This window comes from Dipodomys merriami, unplaced genomic scaffold, assembly GCF_024711535.1.
Source record: "Dipodomys merriami isolate MVZ:Mamm:240054 unplaced genomic scaffold, mDipMer1.0.p SCAF_1, whole genome shotgun sequence".
Lineage (NCBI taxonomy): Eukaryota > Metazoa > Chordata > Mammalia > Rodentia > Heteromyidae > Dipodomys > Dipodomys merriami.
In genome coordinates this window covers 106,228,174-106,255,186 of record NW_027202270.1, presented here as the reverse complement: position 1 = coordinate 106,255,186, position 27,013 = coordinate 106,228,174, and the positions used below count along the sequence as shown (strand labels likewise).

General features: G+C 40.1%; 1 protein-coding gene across 12 annotated transcripts in view; it reads right to left on the bottom strand.

Annotated features, from left to right (window-relative positions):
- The window catches only part of Mia2 (MIA SH3 domain ER export factor 2), a 94,703-nt gene that overhangs the window by 45,302 nt on the left and 22,388 nt on the right, over positions 1-27,013 (bottom strand). For 7 of the 12 annotated variants that reach the window (XM_070027049.1, XM_070027022.1, XM_070027031.1 and 4 more), the window contains 7 exons: positions 22,933-23,064; positions 20,152-20,173; positions 19,966-20,054; positions 7,653-7,724; positions 5,163-5,273; positions 3,280-3,351; positions 2,383-2,487 (listed from right to left, as the gene is read on the bottom strand). In XM_070027049.1, the coding sequence (XP_069883150.1) occupies positions 2,383-2,487; positions 3,280-3,351; positions 5,163-5,273; positions 7,653-7,724; positions 19,966-20,054; positions 20,152-20,173; positions 22,933-23,064 (603 nt within the window). The remainder of the gene's footprint in view (positions 1-2,382; positions 2,488-3,279; positions 3,352-5,162; positions 5,274-7,652; positions 7,725-19,965; positions 20,055-20,151; positions 20,174-22,932; positions 23,065-27,013) is intronic. The other 5 variants (XM_070027040.1, XM_070027058.1, XM_070027094.1 and 2 more) reach the window with 1 other exon arrangement.

Below are 27,013 nucleotides of genomic sequence, written 5' to 3'. Positions count from 1 at the left end.
AGCACTGCTATTCAATAGACACTATGCTGAAAATTAACTACACAACTTTTGGGTGGAGCTGGGAGGGAAAAATTGGGAGAGAAAGAAGGAAAAGGTAACATGGGAAGGTGGCTCAGTGGTAGAGTGCTTGCCTTGAATGCATGAGGCCCTGGGTTCAATTCCTCAGCACCATATAAGCAGAAAAAGTCAGAAGTGGCGCTGTAGGTCAAGTGGTAGAGTGCTAGCCTTGAGCTGAAGAGCTGAGGGACAGCGCCCAGGCCCAGAGTTCAGGCTCCACGACTGGCCAAAAAAAAAAAAAAAAAGAGTTCACACTTGTAATCTTTGATACGTGGGAGGCAGAGAACAAGAGGATCACAGTTCTAGCCAGCCCTGAAAAAAATGTTCATGAGACTCTACCTCAACCAATAAAAATTCAGCATAACGGCACATACCTATCATCCCAGCTACCTGTGAAGGAAGCATGAATAGGAGAATCACTCACTATCCAGGCTGGACTGAGCATAAATGTAATACAGAGTAAAAAGTGTTGGGGGTATAACAAGCGGTAGAGTGCCTGCCTAGCAAGTATGAGGCCCTCAGTATAATCTCCAGACCAGGGAGAGAAAAAAAGTGAAAGCCATAGGAAAATAACATCAAAATTCTAATGGGGGAGGGGGAAAAACTGCAACCCAGATGGTATCCAATGAAAATATCAGTAAAACAAAACAGTTTCAGGCATGAAAGTTCTACAAAAAATTATTTTTATCTCCTTTTTTCTCAGAAAGCTAGTGAAAAGAAAAAACTAAGTCTTAGGTACAAGAAATAGAAAATCTGGAGCTGGGAATCTGGCTCAGCAGCAAGATGCTTGCCTAGCATCCATGAAGCCAACGGGTTTGATTCCTCAATAGCACCTACACAGAAAAAGCCCGAGGTGGCACTTTGGCTCAAGTGGTAGAGTGCTAGCCTTGAGCAAAATAAGAAGCTCAGGGACAGTGCCCCAGTCCTCAGTTCAAACCTCAGGACTGGAAAAAAGAAGAAGAAACCAAAGATCCAACACATGAGAAAGTTGAGGGGAGTCTGCAGGAAAGGAGTGAAATGAAATCTCAGGACAACAGAAACCTAACTTATCTACAGAACAACTTCTTAGTGGGTTAAGAAGGTCCCCAAGAAGAACTGGTTCAACAAAAAATTAATTAGGTGCACCTGCTGGGCACCGGTGGCTCACACCTGTAATCCTAGCTACTCAGGAGGCTGAGATCTGAGGATCACAGTTCAAAGCCAGCCCGGGCAGGAAAGTCCATGAGACTCTTATCTCCAATAAACCACCAGAAAACCGGAAGTGGCACCGTGGCTTAAGTGGTAGAGCACTAGCCTTGAGCTGAAGAACACAGGGACAGCACCCAAGAGTTCAAACCCCACAATCAAAAAAAAAAAAAAAAAAAAAAAAAAATTAAAACTAACAAATAAATTAACAGAGGAATTCATGCATTCAAAAGAATGCACAAATAAGACATTGACATCTCTAGAAGAGAGTGTCTGGATGAATTAGATATAAAAGGCAGCAATTAGTATTAACCACAAGAAAAATAAAAGGTTAGATAAGACAATGTGTGATCAATGAACATCAGATGATTCACACTGAAAAACATTTAGGCAACTATGATAATAGAATCATAAGAAATCTTCCCCACAGAAGAAGAAGCAGCAGCAGCAGCAGCAGCAACAGCAGCTGGAGTGGAGCAGATAGGAGTAAACTCAGAAATCATGGTGTCGGTCATTATCTTGCCCATGTAATTGTAACCCCTCTATATGGTATTTTCACAATAAAAAATAAAAAATAAAAAAAAAGAAAGAAAGGAAGAAAGAAAGAAAGAAAAAAAAAAGTCTTCCCCAGTAAAAGTGTAACTTCACTGGGAAAACAGAAAAACAGAAGGAAAAAATAATATGTGGGAGTGTCTACACTTGGGGAGGAGAGGGGAGAAAATAAAACTAAATCCTTGTTTGACCTGTAACCAAAATTTTTTTAAACTTCAAATTATTGTACAAGGGGATTATAAATTAACAAGTCCATTTAGTATCCAGTGCCAGAACTCCTTCTATTTTTAGGCTCCAGATGGATAATTTCATCAACCTCCACTGGTATTCCCTGAACACCTTCAGTCTAGCTTTGAGAAATTGGTACTAAAAGCTGTTTACTATGGTAACAAGAATGCTGAATACCCTGGCTTACTTCAGTTCTGGGAGAAGAGGGTACCCAAAGTTTTATATCTGTACAATGGAAACACCAAGGTATGTGTATACAATATCCTGCGCTTTCACTTTCTAGGAAGACTTACCCATGTCAGTAATAAGTTTTCCCAAAACATTTATATTTACAAGCTGAACACTCTCCAGAGTACAAACCTGTTCCTGACTTTCCTGAAGTTGGGAATTTTCATTCAAAGCATCTTTTATTGTTCCCTTAAGTCGTTCTTCATTGATCTGAAATACTCTGAAGGTTGTTTTGGCCTAAATAAAATAAAATATATTGAGTTTAAAGCAATTAATTTAAGACAAGTGCTCATCTCTACAAACTCTCCCATACAACATGAAATTAAAGCAAGTAGCAAAACATGCCAGTATTAGTAGAGGCAGCATAGTAAGAAGGCTGACCAAGAATCACAGACTAGTTCTGGTTCTGCAGTAATTTGCTGTGCAACCATCAACACATGATTTAACTTATTTTTTGGTGGTAGTACTAAGGTTTTAACTCAGGTTCCTGAACCTATAAGACATGTGCTCGTCCACTATTACTACTACTACGCCTTTATGCTTTCATTGCTTTTCAATCTCTCTTTCTACCCTGGCTGGCTTATACCTTGATCCCATTTGTGGATGACAAGTACTTCTTGGAAACTTCATCTGGGCTGGCCTCAAAACAGTAACCTTAATGATCTCAGCCTCCTGAAAAGTTAGGAATATAGATGTGAGCCACTGCTCACAACTATGATTTAACTTCTTGTAGCCTATTAAGACCTATGCAGCAAATTGTTGTTAACTATTTATTCTGCATCTCCTCTCTTAAAACTTTAACTCCATGAAGGTTTTTCAGTGTATTCGTGTAAAGTACCACACACTGCAGTATACAGCAATAGCGAAATAAACAGTGAAACATGGAACTTTCCTGAAGTGCCTCAAGGAAAAAAAAATCCAAGATCCACTATTTCTCAAATCTCTATAGAATGTTATTTCCTTAACTACTAACAATGAAACTGAAATGATTTTCAAAAGCAACAGCCCTATCAGATTAATTCAACTTACTTCAGCTACTTGTGATTTGAGAGAATTTGATTCATCTTCTAGGGATTGTATCCTTTTTGAAATATCCGCCGTCTGGAAAGACAGTATCAGTCAATAAACTATTTAAACACCTCACCCTACAAGATGTGATATACATTAGGTATATTTTGTTTTGTTTTGTTTTGTTTTTGTTGGTCATGAGGCTTGAACTCTGGGCCTGGGCACTGTCCCTCAGCTCTTCAGCTCAAGGATAGTGCTCTACCACTTGAGCCACAGTGCCACTTCCGGTTTTCTGGTGATTAACTAAAGATAAGAGTCTCACAGACTATCCTGCCTGGGCTGGCTTTGACCCGTGATCCTCAGATCTCAACCTCCTAAGTAGCTAGGATTACAGGAGTGAGCCACTGGCACCCGGCAACTAGGTATGGTATTAACTCACTTGTCCTCAAGTAAGTGCAGGACTAAATGAATACATCTTCTTACTTGACTTACCATTATGCTGAAAAGAATTTTATATGAAAACTACTCAACAGTAGCATCTCATCTCAACCTGGATATTCACTGCATTCATACAGGATACCACATTTCACTAAATAATCACAAAACACCAAAATTCTCCTTATGCCAGATTTTAAAATGGAAAATTAGAATGGTTTTAAAATATCTTTTAAATCTAAAATAATTAATGACTATGTATATGATTAATTTATCTAGCTCTGTATCTCTATTATCTATTGATCTATCTTTATCTGCCAACTTATTCATTTATGCAATGCTGAGGATTGAATTCAGGGCCTGGTGCTTGCTAGGCAAATGCTCTGCCACTTGAGCCACCAACCCAAAACTGAATTCTTATATGGATTACTTACATAGCACATGTAGAAAATATCTCTAAGAACTGGCAAGACAGCCAAGCACTGGTGGCTCACACCTGTAATCCTAATCTGAGGATTGTGGTTCAGCTAGACCAGGAAGGAAAGTCGATGAGACTCTTATCTCCAATGAACTACCAGAAGTAGAGCTGTGGCTCAAAGTGGTAGAATGCTAGCCTTGAGCAAAACAAAAGAATATCAAGATACTTATGGTAACATTTAGGAAGTGAAAAGTGGAGCTGGAAATTTTTGCCTTCTACTTTATGGCTTTATGCATTTTTTTGCATATAACTTTTGTCTTGTTTTATTCTCTGAAGCACACTCTTGCTGAGGAGGGGGCGGGGAAGGGGGCAGCGAGGGGAGGGTATAGGGAGAGCTCCAGTACAACCTGGAGCTTGACATCTTTCTGCCTCTGCCTTCAAAGTGCTGCAATTAAAGGGATACACTCCCACACCTGGGCTGCATGTTCATGTTTTTGTTTTGTCAGTCGGGGGTGAACTCAAGGCCTAGGCACTGTCCCTGAGCTTTTTTGCTCAAGGCTAGTATACTATCAATTTTGTTGTTGTTGTTGGTTGCAGGGCCTAAACTCTGGGCCTGGGCGCTGTTCCTCAGCTCTTTAGCTCAAGGCTAGTACTCTACCACTTGAGCCACAGTTCCACTTCTGGCTTTTTCTGCATATGAGGTTCTGAGGAATCAAACCCAGGGCCTCATGCATGCAAGACAAGCACTTTTACCACTGAGCCACCTTCCCAGCCCCTACACTACCACTTTGAAGCTCAGCTCAAAACCAGAAGCTATACTTTTGGATTTTAGGTGGTTAATTGGAGATAAGAGTCCCATGGCCTTTCCTGTCTGGACTGGTTTTGAACTGTAATCATCAGATGTCAGCCTCCAGAGTAGCTAGGATTAGAGGCATAAGCCATCGGTGCCCATGTATTTTTTTTTAGTGCCCATGTATTTTAACCAATGTCGTATTAGTGTTATAAACTCTAGACCTTTCTTTTTGTATATCCTCAAATACAAAATCCTTACCAATTGTTCTTGTTCCGAATGTTTAGACTTCTCTTCTTTTAGCTCTTTTTCAAGGAATAGTATTTCATCTTCAAGTTTAGATTTGGAACTATCCAATTTTTCATAGGTTGCCTAAAATAGAAAGTCAACTTTAACAAGACAGACATAGAATTTTCTGATATAGTATATATAAGTTGAGTATATTCAAACATTATATATCAAATACATAGTACAGATGATAGACAAATAATTACATAGATAGATATTGCTTGTTTTTATAGCATTAAAATGACAATTCTAGTAGTGGTCAGCAAATTTCTGAAAAGAGCCAGAGAGAAAATAGTAAAGTCAGGCTATGAAGTCTTTATCATGAACTATGTCACTGAGAAACAGAAATGATGCCTAAGTGAATTAATATGTTTGAATTCCAATAAAACTTTATTTACAAAAAAGGCAATAACTTCACTAAGTACTGTTCTGAAGCATGTTAAAAAAAAAAGTAAGAAATCCAATTTAACATAGAAACATAATCACATAAAAATATAATCAAAACTAATCAATACTGCTTCATGTAATATTCCTTACTGAATGATAACATTCTCTACAACTTTTCTTAATTTAAAGTGATTTGTTATTGGATTATTCCAGCTGGATTTTAAACAGTATAGTAAACGTACCTCTGACCTTTGTGATCCTTGGTCAAACTTATTTTTTAAAATAACCAAAAAATAATACAGTAGTTTAAAAAACTTATTTATATATAGTTCCCCAACTTTGACTATTTCATTATAGGAATTCTTAACTTGAATCAAAATGTCTCTATTGGTTGGATTTTTACTTACAGAATCAACCATGAGACTTTGCAAAAGTTATATTAAATTACAGTCTGTACTCAATTATGACTATTCCTTAAAAAAAACTTGTAAAATTCAAAATATTCAATTCAGCTAAAAACAAATATACCAGTAGCTTATATAAATGCAATTCTCTTGACAACAAACTGGTGTGTGTATATATATATATATATATATATATATTTTTTTTTTTTTTTTTTTTGGTCAGTCGTGGGGCTTGAACTCTTGGCCTGGGCGCTGTCCCTCAGCTCTTCAGCTCAAGGCAAGTACTCTACCACTTGAGCCACAGTGCCACTTCTGGTTTTCTCGTGGTTAATTGGAGATAAGAGTCTCACAGACTTTCCTGCCTGGGCTGGCTTTGAACCGCAATCCTCATATCTCAGCCTCCTAAATAGCTAGGATTACAGGTGTGAGCCACCAACGCCCAGCTGATATATTTATTTTATCCACAAAACCATCAAATGTCTGCTTCCTAGATGCTGCTCTTCTACTAATATGCCAAATGGCTTTCTGTATTTATTTACCAATCTAGTAATCATTTCTACTAGTTCTGCAAATAAAATGGAACAATTTCAACAAGTGCTTAAGCATATTAACAAGTAACAAATGAACATAGAAAAGACTAAAGATTTCCTTTGAAATTCAATCAATTTCATATTTCTTTGGACTCTCCATGGGCATTCTGAATCATGACCCAGATATTCCGATGATTACACAATGGGTGGCTGTGATTGGCCAAGCTAAACTGAACACGTACACCAAAGGTACAAGGTCTACTTATCATGAGCAGAAGCAGACTACTTACTCACCACCTCCATCTTCAACAGTCCTGAGACACTCCCATTGTCTTTTTCTAGGTAAACTACAAAGTACCATGCTTTCCTTTCCACAACTAGCTGAATCTGTCTCCGCTCAGGAAAGTTAACTATGTCTATTTCAGACTTCTCATTCAGTACTTAACTGGCCATGGTGGGAGTGTTTACACCACAAACCTCAACAAGTGCTTTTTAGAGAACAGTCACATATAATGCAAATCAATAGTCTAATACTAATTAGATCTTACTATATGGAGAGGAAAGAAAATGTTACTACAACTTATATAAACTAATTTCTAAAATTCTAAAATTTCCTAATAATTTTTATTTTATTATTTATTACTAAGTTTCTGAAAAGGAATCCTATTTCTTTTCTGGAACAAACTGTGTCAATAAAAAAAAAGAATGGTTACCTTAATGCATTTCTCAGGAATGAAGAATGAAAAACTTCTTTCTGCATATCTCTGGAGTCCAATAAGCTAACAATGCTTCTTTCAGAACACATTAGCAACAAAAACTCAAGGGATTTTTTGCTGCTGTTGGTTTTTGTTTGTGCCAGTACTGGGGCTTGCCCACAGGGCCTCCAGCTCTTACTGGTTTTTTCTGCTCAAGGTCCAACCTCTATCACTTGAGCTTTACCTCCAGTTCTAAGCTCAAGGTTTTTAAATATTTATGCCAGGAATGTCCTGTTCCCTCTAATTTGTCTAAGTTTGAAGATCTAGAGATGTTTTCACATTTCTTTGACATAGTTAACTTTAAGAAGATATGTTATTTTTAAAGTTTATGTTTACTTAGTAAGGATCTCTTCCCTAGCTGTTTACATTATGCTATTATTTTTTTACCTCCAAACTTTGTGCTTCTGTTGACTCCTTCTCAAAGCTGGGATCCTTTAAAGATGATTCTAAGCCTTCATACTGAAACAAGGCAACACATAAGTAAAAACTACAAATTTCATCCCCAATTTTATTCACACAGGTGTTTAAGAAGTCATCTTTACATGTGTTAAGTTTACTTGGATCTACTTAGCTTTAAGTTCCTAATCTAACTAATCTACCAAGCAAAGCCAGGGCTGCCAACAGGTCACAAGCCACAAGCTTGAGCAACAGAGAGAAGAACTTCGCCCTTTGACGACAGAAACTTCTAAAGCCTGCTTCACATAGCACGTAAGACTGGAACTCATTCGAGTCCTCTTCACTTAAAAGAAGTGAAAAGTCGTACTCAAAGTTATCCGAAGATTTCCTCATAAAGTATACCTGTGTGAAGTTAGCAAGTAAACTAAGCAAGTAAGCTAAGCAAGTAAGATTCTCCTGTGATCCGATTCAATAAGGAGAATGTTATAGTAAATGGCCATCAAAAATTTTCCCTTTTAATTTGTATCATATGACAAAAAAAGCAAGCAAGGAATACAAAATGTTTAAAAGACAGAACAATCATCCACAAATGGCAAGTGAGGATGACAAAGTATGCAGATACAAGATCTGGAAAGATGCATTTATTATTAAAAGAAAATCTGTAAAAGAAGGAATCCCCAGAGAGGTAAATCAAGCATTTAGCATTAGTTGTTTCCAAAAATAGAAGCTGACCTGGGCTATGGAAAACAAAGCAAAGATTTCAGGTGATCATAAACTGAGGATCCATTAGGTGGAGTGAGCCTAAAAGTTCAGACTTTAAGAACATCATCCCTATGCTGGGAGGATCATAGTTCAAAACCAACCCAGGCAGGAAAGTCTGTGAGACTCAGTTAACCACCAGAAAACTCCAAGTGGTGCTGTAGCTTTGAGCAAAAGAGCTCAGGGACAGTAACCAGGCCCCAAGTTCAAGTCCCACAACAAACAAAAAGAAAAAGAACAACACTCTCCTGAGTGATGTCTATATCCTACTCCTAATTATACCAGATACAGCTGAAGTAATAAGGAAGTTGAGATGGAGAAAGTATCCAGATTTGTCATGATAGACCTAAGAGAAACTGAAAAACCCTTACATAACAAGGCAGTAAGACCAGGGGTGTGTGCACAAGACTCACTAGTAGGACTTGTGTTTGGCTTGCACAAATCCTGGCTTCAATCCTCAGCTCCAGTTTTGTTTCTGTTTTTGTTTTTTTTTATCGTGATGTACAGAGGAGTTACAGTTACATAAGTCATCATCCCTTCCCTCACTTCCTCCCAGCTTTTCCTTCCCTTCCCCACCTACAAGTTGTACAGCTCATTTTCAATATAGTGTCCAGTGCTCAGCTCTCTTTTTTTTTTGGTCATGGGGCTTGAACTCTGGGCTTGAGCACTATCCCTCAGCTCTTCAGCTCAAGGCGAGCGCTCTACCACTTGAGCCAAAGCGCCACTTCTGGTTTTCTAGTGGTTTATTGCAGATAAGAGTCTTACGGACTTTCCTGCCTGGGCTGGCTTTTGAACAGTGATCCTCAGATCTCAGCCTCCTGAGTAGCTAGGATTGCAAGCATGAGCCACCAGCGCCAGACTTTCAGCGCTAATTCTTAAAAATTAATTTATTTTATTCTATTTTTTGCTGGTCCTGGAGGTTGAACTTGGCCTGGGCACTATCCCTGAGATGCTTTTTGCTAATGGCTACCACTCCACCACTTGAACCACAGCACCACTTCTGGCTTTTTCTGAGTAGTTTACTAGAGATAGGAAATCTCAGGGGGCTGGGAATGTGGCTTAGTGATAGAGTCCTTGTCTAGCATGCATGAAGCCCTAGATTCAATTCCTCAGTACCATGTAAACAGAAGAGGCCAGAAAGAGCATTTTGGCTTAATCTAACTAATCTACCAAGCAAAGCCAGGGCTGCCAACAGGTCACAAGCCACAAGCTTGAGCAACAGAGAGAAGAACTTCGCCCTTTGACAACAGAAACTTCTAAAGCCTGCTTCACATAGCACGTAAGACTGGAACTCATTCGAGTCCTCTTCACTTAAAAGAAGTGAAAAGTCGTACTCAAAGTTATCCGAAGATTTCCTCATAAAGTATACCTGTGTGCATTTTGTCTTGAGCAAAAGAAACCCAGGGACAATGCCCAGGCCCTTAGTCTCCTGACTGGGCTGGCTTCAAACCTCAATCATCAGATCTTACCCCAGTAGCTAATATTACAGGCATGAGCTGGCACCTGGCTTACAAAATAATTGTTAAGGGAGGCAAGAAGATCAAAATGAGGAGAGAATATGACATAAAGATGGATGCAGAGATTAAGGTGATACAGCTACAAGCCAAGGAACACAGAAGCATCTAGAACGTGCAAGGGGTGAGGAAAGAGGTTTTCCCAAGAACCTGCAAAAGCTAACAAACTCTAACCCATTAGCACATAAACACATAACACTGACTTCAAAATTTTGACCTCCAGAAAATCAGGCTATTGTTTTGCACTATTAAATATGAGGTAATTTGTAGTAGTAGCAACAGGAAACTAATACTAAGAAAAACTGGCTACTTCATAAAAATCTAAACCAGATATAGGCTGATTTTTTTTTAATGAAATGTTATTTCCAAGCATCTCAATGTATTATTAAAGTAATCTCACCTCCTAGAAAAAAAATCTAAGACCATATGGCTCAGTGACTGATTCAAACTTTCCAAGAATTTAAAACCAATACTTCTTAAACTCTCCCGAAAAATAGACATAGAGAGTGTATTTATTCTAATCCTAGATACTTGGGAAGTTGAGATCAGGAGGCTGAGACCTGAGGATCACGGTTCAAAGCCAGCCCAGGAAGGAAAGTCCGTGAGACTTTTACTCCAATTAACCACCAGAAAACCAGAAGTGGCACTGTGGCTCAAATGGTAGAGCCCTCACCTTGAGCTGAAAAGCTGAGGGACAGCACCCAGGCCCAGAGTTCAAGCTCCACAACCGACAAAAAAAAAAACAGCCCAAGAAGAAAAGTTCATGAGATTCTGTTTCCAAAATGATACTTATAAAGCCAGGCATGAGGTATGGCTCCAGTACAGCACTAGCACTAGCACAAGAAACCAAGCCAAAGGGCTGGGAAGGTGGCTCAGTGGTAGAGTGCTTGCCTTGCATGCATGAGGCCCTGGGTTCAATACCTCAGCACCACATAAGCAGAAAAAGCTGGAATTGGTGCTATGGCACTAGCCTTGACCTGAAGAGCAGTTCAGGCCCCATGACCAGCAAAAAAGAAAAAAGAAAGAAAGAAAGAAAGAAAGCCAAGGAAGCTCATAATAATTAAATATGGACAATAAAGTTTACTAAAACATAATGTTATATACCTTAAATACATAATAAAATGTACTTTTCAAAAAATATTTCAAGGGCTGGGAAGGTGGCTCAGTGGGAGAGTGCTTGCCTTGCATGCATGAGGCCCTGGTTTCCATTCCTCAGTACCACATAAGCAGAAAACACCAGAAGTGGCGCTGTGGCTCAAGTGGTAGGGCACTTGCCTTAAGCTGAAGAGCTGAAAAACAGCACCCTGGCCCAGAGTTCAAGCCCCACAACCGACCAAAAAAAAAAATATATATATATATATATATATTTCAAAAACAGCTGGACTCCAGTGGCTCATGCCTATAATCCTAGCTATCAGGAGGGTGATATCTGAGGATCAAAATTCAAAGCCAGCCCAGGCAAAAAAGTCCATGAGACTCTTATCTCCAATTAACCAGAAAAAAAGCAAGAAGTGGAGCCATAGTGCAAATGGTAGAGCATTTCCTGAGCAAAAAGCTCAGGAACTGCACCCAGGCCCTGAGTTCAAGCCCCAGGATCATCACCAAAATATTTATTTTTTTAATAAAGCAATCTGAATTCCTAATATCTCTAGCCTGGAAGCAACAGAAAATCCTCACTAGAGACAGTATTTACACCATCAGCTTCAAAATTATTCCCACAAGGCTGGGAATGCAGCTCAGTGGTACAGTGTTTCCCTGATACACACACAATGTCCTGGGCCCAATCTCCAGAACCTTGGAGGGTCTTTAAAAAAAAAAAGAAGAAAAAATCTTTACAAGTTTTATTATATGTTATACTATCACTGACACTTAAGATAAAATAATCTGGTATTCAAGAAGACAGACTAACCAAAGACAAAACATGAGCAACAGAAATAAGCTAATGAATAATGCTCATGACAGAGTGCTTAGACAGACACTCAAGTTACATCACTTCATATGTAAAAGGAACTAGAAAAAAAACAACAACACAGCATTTTACCTGGGGGTGGGGGGGTGGGGTGGAGGGGAGAGGAACGACTAAAAAAGAACCACAATAAAACTCTAAAAAGTCAACTGAAACAAGCAGTAAGTTAAACTAAGATCCCAATAGTGGCTTAACAGACATTAGACAAGACAACCAGTAATATGGCAATCAGATCAGAAGAAAATACACAGACTGAAGTATGAGCAAATAGGAAGATAGGAAGTTCAGATAACATAAGAAGACATATGTGGTACAATTTAGTTAAAATATACTCATGAAGAGTGCTAGGAAGAAAAAGGAGGCAAAAACAACACTGAAAAAAATAAGGATCAAGCATTCCAAACCAACTCAATACATTAAGAAACATTAAGAGGGCTGGGAAGGTAGCTCAGTGGTAAAGCGCTTGCCTTGCATACATAAGGCCCTGGGTTCGATTCCTCAGCACCACATAAGCAAAAAGAAAAAAGCGGGAAGTGGCGCTGTGGCTCAAGTGGTAGAGTGCTAGCCTTGAGCTGAAGAGCTGAGGGACAGCGCCCAGACCCAGAGTTCAGGCCCTACGACCAGACTCAAAAAAAAAAAAAGAAACATTAAGAATACAAGAAACATTAAGAACACCAGAGGGAAAAGCAGAAGAAATACTTACAACACACATCAATGTAACCCTGCTAAATCAAAGACATAGAGAAACTCGGAAAAACAGTTTCTTATAAAGTCAACATATACTTAATCTAATAATGATTTGCCATTTTCCAATACTAGATATTTACTACAGAGAAATGAACATCCTAGAAAGAAGTAAAATTGTAGAAAAATGTTCATAATAACTTTGTAACAGCCAAGACCCAGAAATAATATACCAAGGAATGAATTAACAAAGGTTGGTATATTGACACAATACAAACTTACTTGGCAGAAAACAAAAGTACAAAAAATATACAACACAATAAATCTCATAAATATAATACTGAGACCATTCAATGTAGCTAATGCCTATAATGCCAGCTATTTGGGAGGTGGCGCTGAAGGGGATCACGGTACAAGGTCAGCCTAAACAAAAGGTTAGCAAGACCTCACCTCAAACAAGCCAGCCTTGGTGGCTCACACCTGATACCATTTACATAGAAGTCATAGATAGGAGTACTTTGGCCCATGGCTATCTAGAAAAAAAAAAAAAAATCCCATCCAAAAAATAACTAGAGCCAAAAAGAGCTAAGGGTATGGCTCAAGTGACAAGAGCACCTGCTTAACAAACATAAGGCCTTATACATACCACATATACATACAAACATACATATATACACACATATATACATATATATATAGACAGACAGAAAATGGTGTGATTTCATTTAATGAAATTCTATAATAGGATTAGTCTATGGTGCCATGATAATTTCATGGGGAAAGGATAGTCTTTCACCAAGTGTTGCTACAAAAACTGGATTTCCATATGCAAAAAAATAAAGCAGGACTTCTACCTTCTACTATACACAAAATACACTCCAAATAGGTCAAAGACTTCAGCATAAGAGCTAAACTTGTAAAACTTTTGGAAGAAAACATATCTTTGTCACTTTTTGTCAATCAATGCCACTCTGATTATGTACCTTCTTATATCTGACATCAAAAGCACAAAAACAAAAAAGAAAAAATGAAACTGATCATTAAAATTTTAAACTTATATGTTCAAAAGGTATCATAAAGGGCTGGGAATGTGGCTCAGTGGAAGAGTGCTTGCCTAGCATGCATGAAGCCCTGGGTTTGATTCCTTAGTACCACGTAAACAGAAAAAAAAAAAAAAAGCCAGAAGTGGTGATGTGGCTCAAGTGGTAGAGGGCTAGCCTTGAACAGAACACTGAGAAGCTCAAGGACAGTGCCCAGACCCTGAGTTCAAGCCCCAAGACTAGCAAAAAAAAAAAGATATCATAAAGAGGGTAAGAAGACAACACACAGAATTGAAAGTATTGGTTAATCCATTTTTACTCATTGTGACTTTTGTTCTTAGGGAAGTAGGAAAGACTCCCCATATTCTCTGTACTTCCCTAATTTGAAGCCATTTGAGGGGCTCCATTCCCAATTCCTGGGTCAAGATGAGTTAACCCCAAGTTGGAGCACTGGAAACTTATTTACAAACAATGCCGATACCACTTAGAAGTATGTGCACTACCTAAGTTTTGTCTTTTGAGAAAAACTATCCATCCAACTATAAAAATTGCCTTGACAAAAAAAAAAAAAAAGAAAGAAAGAAAGTATTGGTTAATCATGTAACTGTTCCTAGAACACTTAGAACATAATAATAAAGGACAATCTGGTGGGAAAGCTCTGTAACCTCAGCATTCAAGAAAGCTTTGGCAGCCTGGAATACACAGTGAGATCCTTTCTCAAAAATAAATAAGGGCTGAGATCTGGCACAGCGTGTATAGTGCCTAGAAAGCATGAAGCCTTAGGTTCCATTCCCAATACTCTAAGTGAAGAGGGAAGGGGCTGGGGAGAGGGAGAAAAGAGGGGGGATAAGGGAAGAAAGGAGAGAGGGAGAAAGGACTGGGTATGTAGCTCAGTAAAAGTCTGCTTGCCTATCATGTATAAATAAAAAGATGGGTTTGATCCCCGGCATCAAAAGAAAAAAGAAAAAATTAAGTACATTAAAATTTAAGGTTGGGCATGGTGGCTCACCAAGTAATCCCAGCTGCTCAAGAAGCAAAAGATAGGAAGGACTGTGTCAGTACAAGAAATAGTAAGATCCTATCTTAACAAATAAACCAGACATAGTGGTATAAACTTGTAAATCCCAGGTAGAGAGGCCTAGGTAAGAAGATGAAGATGTGAGACTAGCCCTGGGCAAAAACATGAGACCCTGGGCCCTAACTGCAAACCACAGTACTACCAAAACATAAACAACAAAAAGACAGTTTAAATTAAAAACAGGCTAAGAAACTGGAAAAAAAAAAGAAAAAGAAAAACTCCCTTCAGAGAAGATATATAAATACTCAGCATATTTAAAGAGAGAAATTGGGGAAGAAAAGAAGGGTGGAAAATGAATGGATGGTTGTTCCTGTCTTTAAAGCCCAAATCATGAAACCATTTGGCGTCTAATCTCTTCCTCCTCTGAGAAGGCAAAGATGGCTATAAATAGTAATTTTTTCTCAAAAAACTTACATGAAAAGATGCTTAACATTAGCCATCAAGGAGATGCAAATCGAAACCCCAAGGAGACACTACCTAACACCCAGAAGGATTATATCATAGACATATAGATAAGAAACAAGTTGAGAGGGTACAGAGAAACAGGACACTCCCAAGCTGCTGGCGGGATGTGAAATGGAGCAGCCATTGTAGGAAAGAGGCAACAGATGCAGCACTCCTCCATACACACCCCAAACAACCCAAAACACGGTCCATACAAAAACTCCTACATGTCCTAAGCAATACTACTTATAAAATCACAAATGGAAATAACACAAAGGCCTATGGCCTGACAGGTGGACATAAACTGTGATGTGAAATAGTATTTGAAAAATAAGTAAATTAATTATAACACATGCTGAAACATGTGTGAAGCCTTACTTTGGGGTGTACACCCAAGAGGGGAATTGCTGTATCTATATTTAGTGTCAGGCTAAGAAAAAAAGCCAACCACAAAGCATGATATGATGCCACTTCTCATGTCTAGATTAAGAAAAGCTATCTTTCTGTTTCTAGACAAACAGGGCTTCAAAATGGTAGAGACTGTGACTGAAGGATGATAGCAAAGGGGTCTAAGGTTTCTTTTTTGTGATAAAAATGCTCAAAAGTTGATTGGTACAATGTATACACAACTGTGAAAATACGGAAATCCATTCATTTGCATACTGAGAGCAGGGAGAACAAGGTCTTACTAGGTAGCCTAAGCTTACTTTTTTCTTTTTTTTTTTTTTGGTCTGGTCGTGGGGCCTGAACTCTGGGCCTGGGCACTGTCCCTCAGCTCTTCAGCTCAAGGCTAGCGCTCTACCACTTGAGCCGCAGCACCACTTCCGGCTTTTTTCTTTTTGCTTATGTGGTGCTGAGGAATTGAACCCAGGGCCTCAGGCATGCAAGGCAAGCGCTCTACCACTGAGCCACCTTCCCAGCCCAAGCCTAAGCTTACTTTGAGCTTTATGATCCTCTTGCTTCAGCCTCCTGGATTTTGGAATAACAGATCACTACAATGCCCAGCTCATTTACACACTTTAAATGGGTGCACTATATGGAATGTAAATATATATATATATATATACACATATATATGATATATACATATATATGATAATATGCACATACTTCTCTAATAATAAACATGAAATAATGTGCTAGACTACAAAACAAAAATGTATAAAACAATAATTTAAAAAACTGAAATGGGGGGGATTGGATGGGGGAGCGGAGGGAGGATGGGAAGGGGAAACAAAGGAGGAGGCTACAATGCTTGCCCATGTAATTGTAACCCCTCTGTACAGTAGTTTCACAATTAAAAAAACAAAACTGAAATGCCAGGCACCAGTGCATGCTTATAATCCTAGCTATTCAGGAGGCTGAGATCTGAGGATCAAGGTTTAAAGCCATCCCAGGCAGGAAAGTCCATGAGACTCTCTCCAATAAACCCCCAGAAAACCAGAAGTGGCACTGTGGCTCAAGTGGTAGAGCACTCGCCTTGAGCTAAAGAGCTGAGGGACAGCACCCAGGCTCAGAGTTCAAGCTCCACAACCAAGAAAAAAAAGAAAGAACGAAAGAAGGAAAGAAAGAAAGAAAGAAAGAGGGGCTGGTAAGGTGGCTCAGTGGTAGAGTGCTTGCCTTGCATGCCAGAGGACCTGGGTTTGATTCGCACCACATAAGCAAAAAGAAAAAAAGCCGGAAGTGGTGCTGTGGCTCAAGTGGTAGAGGGCTAGCCTTGAGCTGAAGAGCTGAGGGACAGTGCCCAGGCCCAGAGTTCAGGCCCCACAACCGGACCCAAAAAAAAAAAAAAAAAAAAAAAGAAAGAAAAAAGAAAGAAGGAAGGAAGGAAGGAAGGAAGGAAGGAAGGAAGGAAGGAAGGAAGGAAGGAAGGAAGGAAGGAAAGAAAGAAAGAGAGAAAGAAAGAAAGAGAGAAAGAAAGAGAGAAAGAAAGAAAGAAAGAAAGAAAGAAAGAAAGAAAGAAAGAAAGAAAGAAAGAAAGAAAGAAAGAAAGAAAGAAAGAAAAATTAGCCAGGCTCTGATAGTTCACACCTATAAACCTAACTATTCGGAAGAATGAAATCTGTTTTGGTTTGGTTTGGTTTTATTTGGGTCCAGTCATGGGCCTGAACTCTGGGCCTGGGCACTGTCCTGGGCTCTTCAGCTCAAGGCTAGCGCTCTACCACTTGAGCCACAGTGCCACTTCCGGCTTTTTTTTCCTGCAAATGTGGTGCTGAGGAATCGAACCCAGGGCCTCATGCATGCAAGGCAAGCGCTCTACCACTGAGCCACCTTCCCAGCCCAAGGATGAGATCTGAAGATTGTGGCTCAAAACTAGCTCAGGCAGGAAAGTCCGTAAGACTCTAATCTCCAATTAACCACCAAAAAAACGGAAGTGGCCCTGTGGTCCAAGTGGTAGAGCACTCACCTTAAGCTGAAGAGCTCAGGGACAGTCCCCAGGGACTGAGTTCAAGCACTACAATCAACAAAAAAAAAAAAAAAAAAAAAAAATTTAAATGTACCACACAGTCTATATATAAGAACTCTACTCTATGAAAATGCCTATTCTCAAGCAGGGTATGGTACTGCATGCCTATCATCTCTACACAAAGAGGCTGAGGAAGGAAGATCCCAGATTCAAGGATAGACAGACATTTCTTCAGTGAGAGGTCTCTGGTAGAAGTGACAGATAGCTAGGACTTTTCAGGGTCTATGTGTACCACACGGAGATCATATTGCATATGTTACTGAAAGAGAGACTCTTAGCAAAGATACTGAAGGAACAACAAAGTCAGAGGAGAATAACCAATTGGGTTTGGCCTATCACATGTGAACTACATAAAGCAAAAACAGTGCAAAACAAGGAAGATACCCAAAACAATCCTAAAGAACAAACCTTGACACTCATACTGTCAGATATCAAGACAGTAAATAAAAACACCTAGCTGGGTGGCTCACACCTGTAATCCTAGCTACCCAGGAGGCTGAAATCTGAAGATTGAGGTTCAAAGCCAGCCCAGGCAGAAAAAGTCCATGAGACTTCCAAAAACTCAAAAGTACAACTATGTTAACTCAAGCGGTAGAGCAACAGTCTTAAGGAAAAAAAACTAAAGAACAGTACCGAGGCCCTGAGTGCAAGCCCCAGTATCAGCACCAAAAAAAAAAAAAAGTAATAGAAATAAAGAAAGAGAAAAGTTGAGTGTGATGTGCACACTTATAATCCCAGCATTATAGAGTCTGAGGCCAGCCTGAGCTACAGTGAGACCCTGTCTCAAAAGGAAGAAAACAAAAAAAGACGATCAGATACAAAGATATTACAGAAACAAACTCACATCATTTAATAATGTGATAGTATACAACCATAGGCAGAGGACAGTCTTTTCAATATGCAGTATCATTTAACTTCATAGCCATATGGAAATGTGAATTTTGCATGCCCTCCTAACTATATCAGCATGGATTCAATTCCAGATGAACCAGAGACTGCTATAACTGAATCATGGCTCTCACAAATGCCTGGGCTGAAGTGCTAACTTCCAGTACCTCAAAAAGTGAATGCATTTGGAGACAGAAAAGATGATTAAATTGAAATGAGGCTGGTAAAGTGGCTCTAACCTTATGTCCGGTGTCTTCCTAAAAAGTGAAAATTTGAACACATAGAGACACTAGGCATGTACTTACACAGAAGAGTCCATGAAAGATATAGCAAGAAAGTAGCCATGCACAGCCAAGGAGAGCCCAAAAGAAGTCAAATCCTCAGACACCTTGAACTTGGGCTACCTTTCTCCCAAACTGTGAGAAAATTAATACTACTTTTTAAGCCACCCAGCCAGTGGTATTGTGCCTGGAAGACTTAATAAACTAATAAGACTACATTTTGAAACAGAAACAGTAAAACATCTGAAAGGTAACAGACGAGTGTCTTTAAATTCTTGGGTAGGCAAAAAAGTTTATTTAACCAAGAAAAAAAAAAAAGCATTCATCATAAAGAAATAGTGAAGCCAGGCATGGTATAACACGTCTATATTCCAAGCACTGAGAAGGTTGAGGTAGGAGGACCTCAAGTTCAAGACCAGCTTGGGCTAGATAGTGAGAATCGGCCTCAAAAATAAAAGGGGGTGGGGCTGGCTCAGTGGTAGAGTGCTTGCCTTGCAATGCATGAGGCTCTGGGTTCGATTCCTCAGCACCACATAAGCCAAAAAAAAAAAAAAAAAAAGAGAGAGAGAGAAAAAAAAAATAAAAGGGGGTGGGGGAAAATGCAGTTCAGTGGTCCAATGCTTGCCTAGCAGGTGCAAGGCCCTGGTATGGTCTCCTAAAAAAGTAAACTTTTTTTTTTTTTTTTAGTAAACAAACTTTTAAAAATCAAAGACTGATAAACTGTTAAAATTCAGAACATCTGCTTTCCACGTCACCATTTGAAATTTTTAAAAGTAACCAGCCAATGGAAGAGGATATCTTATATATATATAATAAAGAATTAGGAAAACTCCTACATAATAAAAAAAAAAAAAAGAGTACCCATCCCTTTAAAAAAATATATGAAAAGGATTAGAAACAGTAGCTTTACAAAGGAGTGGCAAAGCGGCCAGTAAACATATTTGAAAGTGTTCAACTTCATAGCCAGGGAAACACAAATGAAACCACAGTGAGTAAACCAACAGCACACCCTACCACAAGTGCTGATCCTGAGAGGCTGATTCAGGCAGAGAAGTTGACAAGCAACCAACCTCCTGCACTCTGCAAAGGAAGCATTAGCAGCGGTAAGCTTACACAGGAGCAGGTGTACTAAGAAGTCTAAAGTTCCCTGTCTCAAATAAGATTATTTTCAAAAATCTCTTACCTCTTTCTGAACTATCCTAAATTTTTCAAGGAGTTTACACTTTTCTTCTATCAGTCCAGAAAGCTCTAGGGCAAGCTTTTTTTCTCTTCCTTAAAAAAGAAAAGTCAATATTATCATGAATAAATTATTACATTTTCAAATTATACATCATAGTGATGAATCTAAAGTAGAAAATAACCAGCTTACCTATATAAAGCCGGCTTCTAACCTAAAAGAAAATTTTAACAAAAAAAGGATTACATTAGAATAAATACATTTTCAAGTAAATCTAATTTCTTTAACTTTTATTCCCAACTTTAAAAGTTTCTGATTGACTGTCTTATTGTGAATGAGTTAGCCAATGAGTAAAACTCCCAATGAAGATTTCCATTGCATATTATCATACTCAAGGTTCTAATATAACTTCATTGGAAAGATATCTGCTTACTTTCATTTAACCTATGTTTGCCCAAATATATTTGGCTTTAAGTCAAAGTATTGTTTTGTTATTGTTGTTGGCCATGGGGCTTGAACTCTAGGTCTGGGTGCCGTCCCTCAGCTCTTCAGCTCAAGACAAGCATTCTACCACTTGAGCCACAGTGCCACTCCAGTTTTTGGTGGTTTATTGGAGATAAGAGTCTCACAGACTTTTCCTGCCCTGGCTGGCTTTGAACCGTGATCCTCAGATCCTCAAAGCCTCCTGAACAGCTAGGATTACAGGCATGAGCTACCAGTGCCCAGCAAGTCAAAGTATTTTTAAAAGCCTCTCTAATCATGTCACCATGAACTACAGATCTAAAAGAAAGCTTATGAAACCACAAACCAAACCTGTTTCTTCTTTGAACTTTCAAATAATGAAGGGGGCAGAGTGGTAAATTCACTTGTAAGAGATTAGCATGAGACAACATAACCAAGTAGAAAAGACAAAAAAAAAATTTAAGTCACATGCAGAATGTATACATGACTAGATGTATTTCTGAGACAAACTGTCACAAATACACAGAGACGTAGGTAAGAAGGGCCACAGCAACACTGCATACCACAGTAAAGACCTGGAACCAACCCACATGTCAAAGGTCAAAAAATATATATAGATAGGTCTGGGAATGTGGCTTAGTGGCAGAGTGCTTGCCTAGCAAGCATAAAGCCCTAGGTTCCATTCCTCAGTACCAAATAAACAGAAAAAGCCAGAAGTGGCTCTGTGGCTCTCAAGTGGTAGAGTATTAGTGCTGAACACAGAGAGGCTCAGGGGACAGTGTCTAGGCCCTGAGTTCAAGCCCTAGGACTGGCAAAAAATATAGATAGATAAAGAGATAGATGATAGATAGATAGATAGAGAGATAGATAGATAGATAGATAGATAGATGTGAAACTATAGTATGTATATATATATATATATATATATATATATATATATATATATATTTTTTTTTTTTTTTTTTTTTTTTTTTTTTGTCATGAGGCTTGAACTCTGGGCTTGGGCGCTGTCCTTGCACTCTTCAGCTCAAGACAAGTGCTCTACCGCTTGAACCACAACGCTCTTCTGGTTTTCTAGTGGCTTACTGGAGATAAGAGTCTCTTGGCCTTTCCTGCCCAGGCTGGCTTTGAACCGTGATCCTCAGATCTCAGCCTCCTGAGTAGCTAGGATTACAGGCGTGAGCCACCAGTGCCCAGCCTATAGTATATTTTATAACAAAATATTCTAGAGCAATCAAAACAGAAAGAAATGACAGCTTTATTCAAAATATGGATGAAGGGGCCAGGCACTGGTGGCTCACGCCTATAATCCTAACTACTGAGGAGGCTGAGATCTGAGGATCATGGTTCAAAGTCAACCTGGGCAGGAAAGTCTTCGAGACTCTAATCTCCAATTAATCACCTGAAAACCGGAAGTGGTGCAGTAGGTCAAGTGACAAGAGTACTCACCTTTAGCTGAAGAGGTGAGGGACAGCGCCCAGGCCCAGAGTTCAAGCCCCATGACAAACCCAAAAAATAATAATAAGATAGATAGATAGATAGATAGATAGATAGATAGATAGATAGATAGATAGATAGATAGACAGACAGATGAATCTATCTATCTACAGGATAGAATTTTAAAAACATAGCATTCCAAACTAAAATTATATACTATTCTTTGAAAGGATATGACTCCCCCTCCCCCACATCTTTAAAGACATGGGAAGAAGGAGTACAAGATTCTAAAGAAGGTGACCTCTTTAGAGGTCATGAGTGGTCTTTGGTGGATGACAGAGAGGCGGGGATGAACTGAGGGAAGACCAACTATATGTAATAACAGTCAATCTTTTTTAATTCCAAAAAAATTTGGATATACTTACAGATATTTAAAAGCAAACATAAACCAAAAAAGAAAAAATAAACTCAAGACAAAAAAAATATATCATTAAATGACTACTCCTTTGTACAACAACTATATATATATATAAAGATGTATATCTATATCTATCTATATCTCTATATATCTATATAGATAGAAACATAGACATATAGAGATATAGACATATCCATATACAGATAGAGATATACATAGATAGATAGATATGAAAACAAGAAATGGAGAATTTTAGTATTAATATAGGATAGTTCCAAAAAGAAATTCTCTTAAAATTTTTGCTCAGAAAAATTCCTCTGAGGGGCTGGGAAGATGGCTCAGTGGTAGAGCGCTTGCCTTGCATGCCTGAGGCCCTGGGTTCGATTCCTCAGCACCACATAAAGAAAAATAAAAGCCGGAAATGGCACTGTGGCTCAAGTGGTAGAGTGTTGGCCTTGAGCTGAAGAGCTGAGGGACAGCGCCCAGGCCCAGAGTTCAGGCCCCACGACTGGACCCCCCCCCCAAAAAAAAAAAAAATCCTCTGAATCCATGTTCAGTAGCTAATTTCTTTCCTTAAAATAACAAGTATGTCTCTCCTATTACTGGCTCAGTCCAAAGATAAAAAAACATTATCTTAATATATGTTGGTAACTTACCGATCGAAAACTTCTCCATAAAAACAAGGCAACAGCAAAAAATCCACCAAAAGCTACACAGATGACCAACTCCCACGGGAAGCCATAGGGGTTTGGGCCTGGTCTCATATCTTCAGGCAATGCTGCCACAACCTTGGAGACAAAGACACTTGTTACCTATAAGAAATGCACCTCATTGAGACAACCCAGGGAAAGATTAGAAAAGATTTTCCAAGAAGATAGAGCCTGAAAACAATCAGGGATAACCATAGTCATATGACAAAGCAGATGAATCTCAAATAACAAATAGGCTAAAAAAGAAATCAGAAAAAACAACACCCTCCAAAAAAACATTAAATACTTGAAAAGAAATGTAACCAATGAGATGAAAGGGCTCTATTATGAAAACTATAAAGCCTTGGGCTGGGAAGGTGGCTCAGTGGTAGAATGCTTGCGCTGCATGCATGAGGCCCTGGGTTCGATTCCTCAGCACCACATAAACAGAAAAAAACAGAAGTGGCTCTATGGCTTAAATGGTAGAGCTCTGGCCTTGACCCAAAAGACATCACCCAGGCCCAGAGTTCAAGTCCCACGACTGTGAAAAAAAAAAAAAAGTAGATAAAGCCTTCAATAACAAAAAAAGCCTTGCAGAGTATACTTCATCAGAATAATATGATTTTGTTTTGAGTTTTTTTGTTTGTTTGTCAGACCTGGAGATTGAACTCAGGGCCTCGGTGCTGTTCCTTAATTTTACCACCACCCCCACATCCTCACCCCCTCAAGGCTAGCACTCTACCATTTTGAGCCACAGCACAACTTCCAGCTTTTTGGTAATTAATTGGAGATAAAGAGTCTCACAGATGGGGCTGGGAAGGTGTGGCTCAGTGGTAGAGCGCTTGCCTTGCATGCATGAGGCCCTGGGTTCCATTACTCAGCCCCACATAAGCAAAAACAAAAAAGAAAAAAACCGGAAGTGGCACTGTGGCTCAAATGGTAGAGCTCTAGCCTTGAGCTGAAGAGCTGAGGGACAGCGCCCAGGCCCTGAGTTCAAGCCCCACGACCGGACCCAAAAAAAAAAAAAAAAGGAGTCTCACAGATTTTTCCAGGACAGGCTGGCTTTGAACTGTGATCCTCAAATCTCAGCCTCCTGAGCAGTTATAGGCCTAAGCCACCAGCACCTGGCCTCATCTAATTTTTTAATCTGAATCTTTTTTTTTTTTTTTTTTTTGCCAGTCCTGGGCACTGTTCCTGAGCATCTTTTGCTTGAGGCAAGTGCCGTACCACTTGAGCCACAGCACCACTTCTGGCTTTTTCTGTTTATGTGGTACTGAGGAATGGAACCCCCGGCTTCATGCATGTTAGGCAAGCACTCTACCACTAAACCACATTCACAGCCCATTCTTTCTTTAAGTTAGTTTAGGTAAAGGTTTGTCAACTTTTATTTTTTTGCAAAGAACCAACTTCTGGACATATATTCAAAGGAATTTAACTCAACATACAATATACATACCTACCCAAGCATCTTTATTTACAGCAGCACTATTCACAGTAGCAAAGCTACAAAATCAACCCAGATGTCCACTAAACAATGAATAAACTAAATGTAACACATATATACAATAGGGTACTGTTCAAAATAAAGGAGAATGAAATGTATCATTTGCAAAGGAATCCTTGGAACTAGAAATCATACAAAGTGAAATAAAGTAGCTAATAGCATTTACAATCCAAATGTCCATCAGCTATGACATGAAAGTTGTATATTAGCACAACAGAATACTGTTGGGTCATAAAAAGGAACAAAACAGGACTGGGAAGGTGGCTCAGTGGTAGAGCACTTGCCTTGCATGCTCAAGGCCCTGGGTTCGATTCCTCAGCACCACATAAGAAAAAAGCCGTTAGTGGCGCTGTGGCTCAAGTGGTAGAGTGCTAGCCTTGAGCTGAAGAGCTGAGGGACAGTGCCCAGGCCCAGAGTTCAGGCCCCACGACCAGACCCAAAAAAAAAAAAGGAACAAAACACTGTTACATGCTCAAATATGGATGAACCTTGAGAACATGCTGAAGAAGCCATAACAACAACAACAAAAAAAAAAAATAGAACTGTATTCACATGAAATGTGCAGGATAAACTTTAATAGAAACAAAAGGTCAAGTGCAGAGATGGGAGGAGGGGAGAAGCTACTAATAAGTACTAAGTTTCTCTGTAGAGATGACAAAAATGTGGTAATTGCACAACATAGTGAATATATGAAAAATCACTTAACTAAACTCTACATCACAGGATAAAATTTATGTTACATGGATGTATCCCAATATAAATAATTAAAAATTAACATCAGAGCAATGGTATGCTATCCTAGTAGTACCCAGACCAAAATGTTAGGACAGTGGCATTTAAGGGTAAACCACCATGTAGGTTGAAAATACTGTTGGACGAGACAAAATTCTGCAAAATTTAACTCCCCTCTATGTCTCTCTCCATGGGCAGTCTTATAAAAAAAATAAATAAATACTGGGGCCAAGAATGTGGCTTGATGGTAGAGTGCTTGCCTAGGGTGCATGAGGCTCTGGGTTGGATTTCTTGATACCACAACAACAAAAGGTAAATAAAATAAATATTCCACTGTACTGCCTAGGACTTTCAAAAAAAACAAATACAGATTGTTGTTTTTGATGTAGGGAAATATATACATTCTGGAATTACCTCTAAGCCACAATATGCTTCTCTTCCTAAAAACTCCATCAGTGAAAGAATTGTCAAGCCCTTCCTCCCCTCCCTTTCTCTTCCTCTTCCTCTGCCTCTTCTTCCTCCCTCCCCCTCCCCCCACCCTCAACTCACCATTCCTAGCTTATTTTCTGGTCCCACGACTCATTTCTCCTTCACCTCACATTTAACCTTCAGGAAGCTCCATCCTGAACCCTAAGTCTTACCCACTGAAAGCCTATGTAAATAGCTCTCCAGCACCCTGCAGAGACGCTCGGATCCGGCTGGTCTCCAGTTGAGCACCATCTTATCCTCAAAAGTGGCCCGACTCCTGGACCTGCAGACACTGTTACCGGTCTCTTCCACTCCAGCTAGTGGCTCAGCCAAGAAAAATCAAATCTCTCCCTCCCCCTCACTTTACGATGTGTGCTTCGGTAAACTACTGCGGACCAATGTCTGGCCCTCTTTCCAAATGATCAAGACTGTAGCTTAGTTCCCTTACAATCTCCCTGGAGCTGTCCCTCCCATTCACATGTATGCGTTCAGACACCTGTGAACACACACACACACACACACGTGAACATACACATACGTGGGCGAACAGCACCCTTCGATTCCTACTGCAAGAAGATCATCGTAACCGTCTCTAGCCTTTCGGACAGCCATAATGTAATGTGCCGCTGTGCGGGGGGTGAGGCGCAGAGGGCTTACAGGTGATCGGTGCGCGTCCTTTTGCACACGTGTTCCCCGCTCGCTCGGCTCGGGCAGCCGGTGCGGAACGGCCGTGGGAACGCCCCGCAGGCATGTCCACAGCCGTCGCTGCAAACACGCGTGAGACCAAGAGCCGCGGTCCGCGACCTCATCAGAAATGGGGCAACTTTCTACCAACACGCTCTTTACGCGGACCTGAGCGTGTGCATTACCGAGACGCGACCCGAGGCCAGCACGTCTCACCGGGAAAAGAAAGAAAGAAAGAAAGGCGCTGAAAGCCCATCCCGCCCAGGCTCGGGGGGGTGGGGGGTTGCTTCCCTCCCCGACCTCAAGTTCCCTCCATCCCGGCGCGTGAAAGTCGTTTCCCGGGACGGGTCCCCGAGCGCCCCGCAGGCGAGCCGGGCCCCGCGGGTCCCCGGGAGCCAGGCTTCCCCACACACACACACACACACACACAGCCGGACGCGAGCGATCCTCCCCATTCGGGTGACCCGGAGGCGTTCGCGACACCTCGGCGAAGCCCACCCAGCAGAGGTTCTCTTCAGCGGGTTCCGGCCCCCTAACCTGTCCGCCGCAGCCCCGGCGCCCCGCGGCGGCAGGTGCGGGTAGACTGGCGCGGGGCGGGGGGGGAGGACGCAGCCCACCGAACCCCCCCCACCCTCAGCCCGCCAGCAGCTGCCTCCCCCC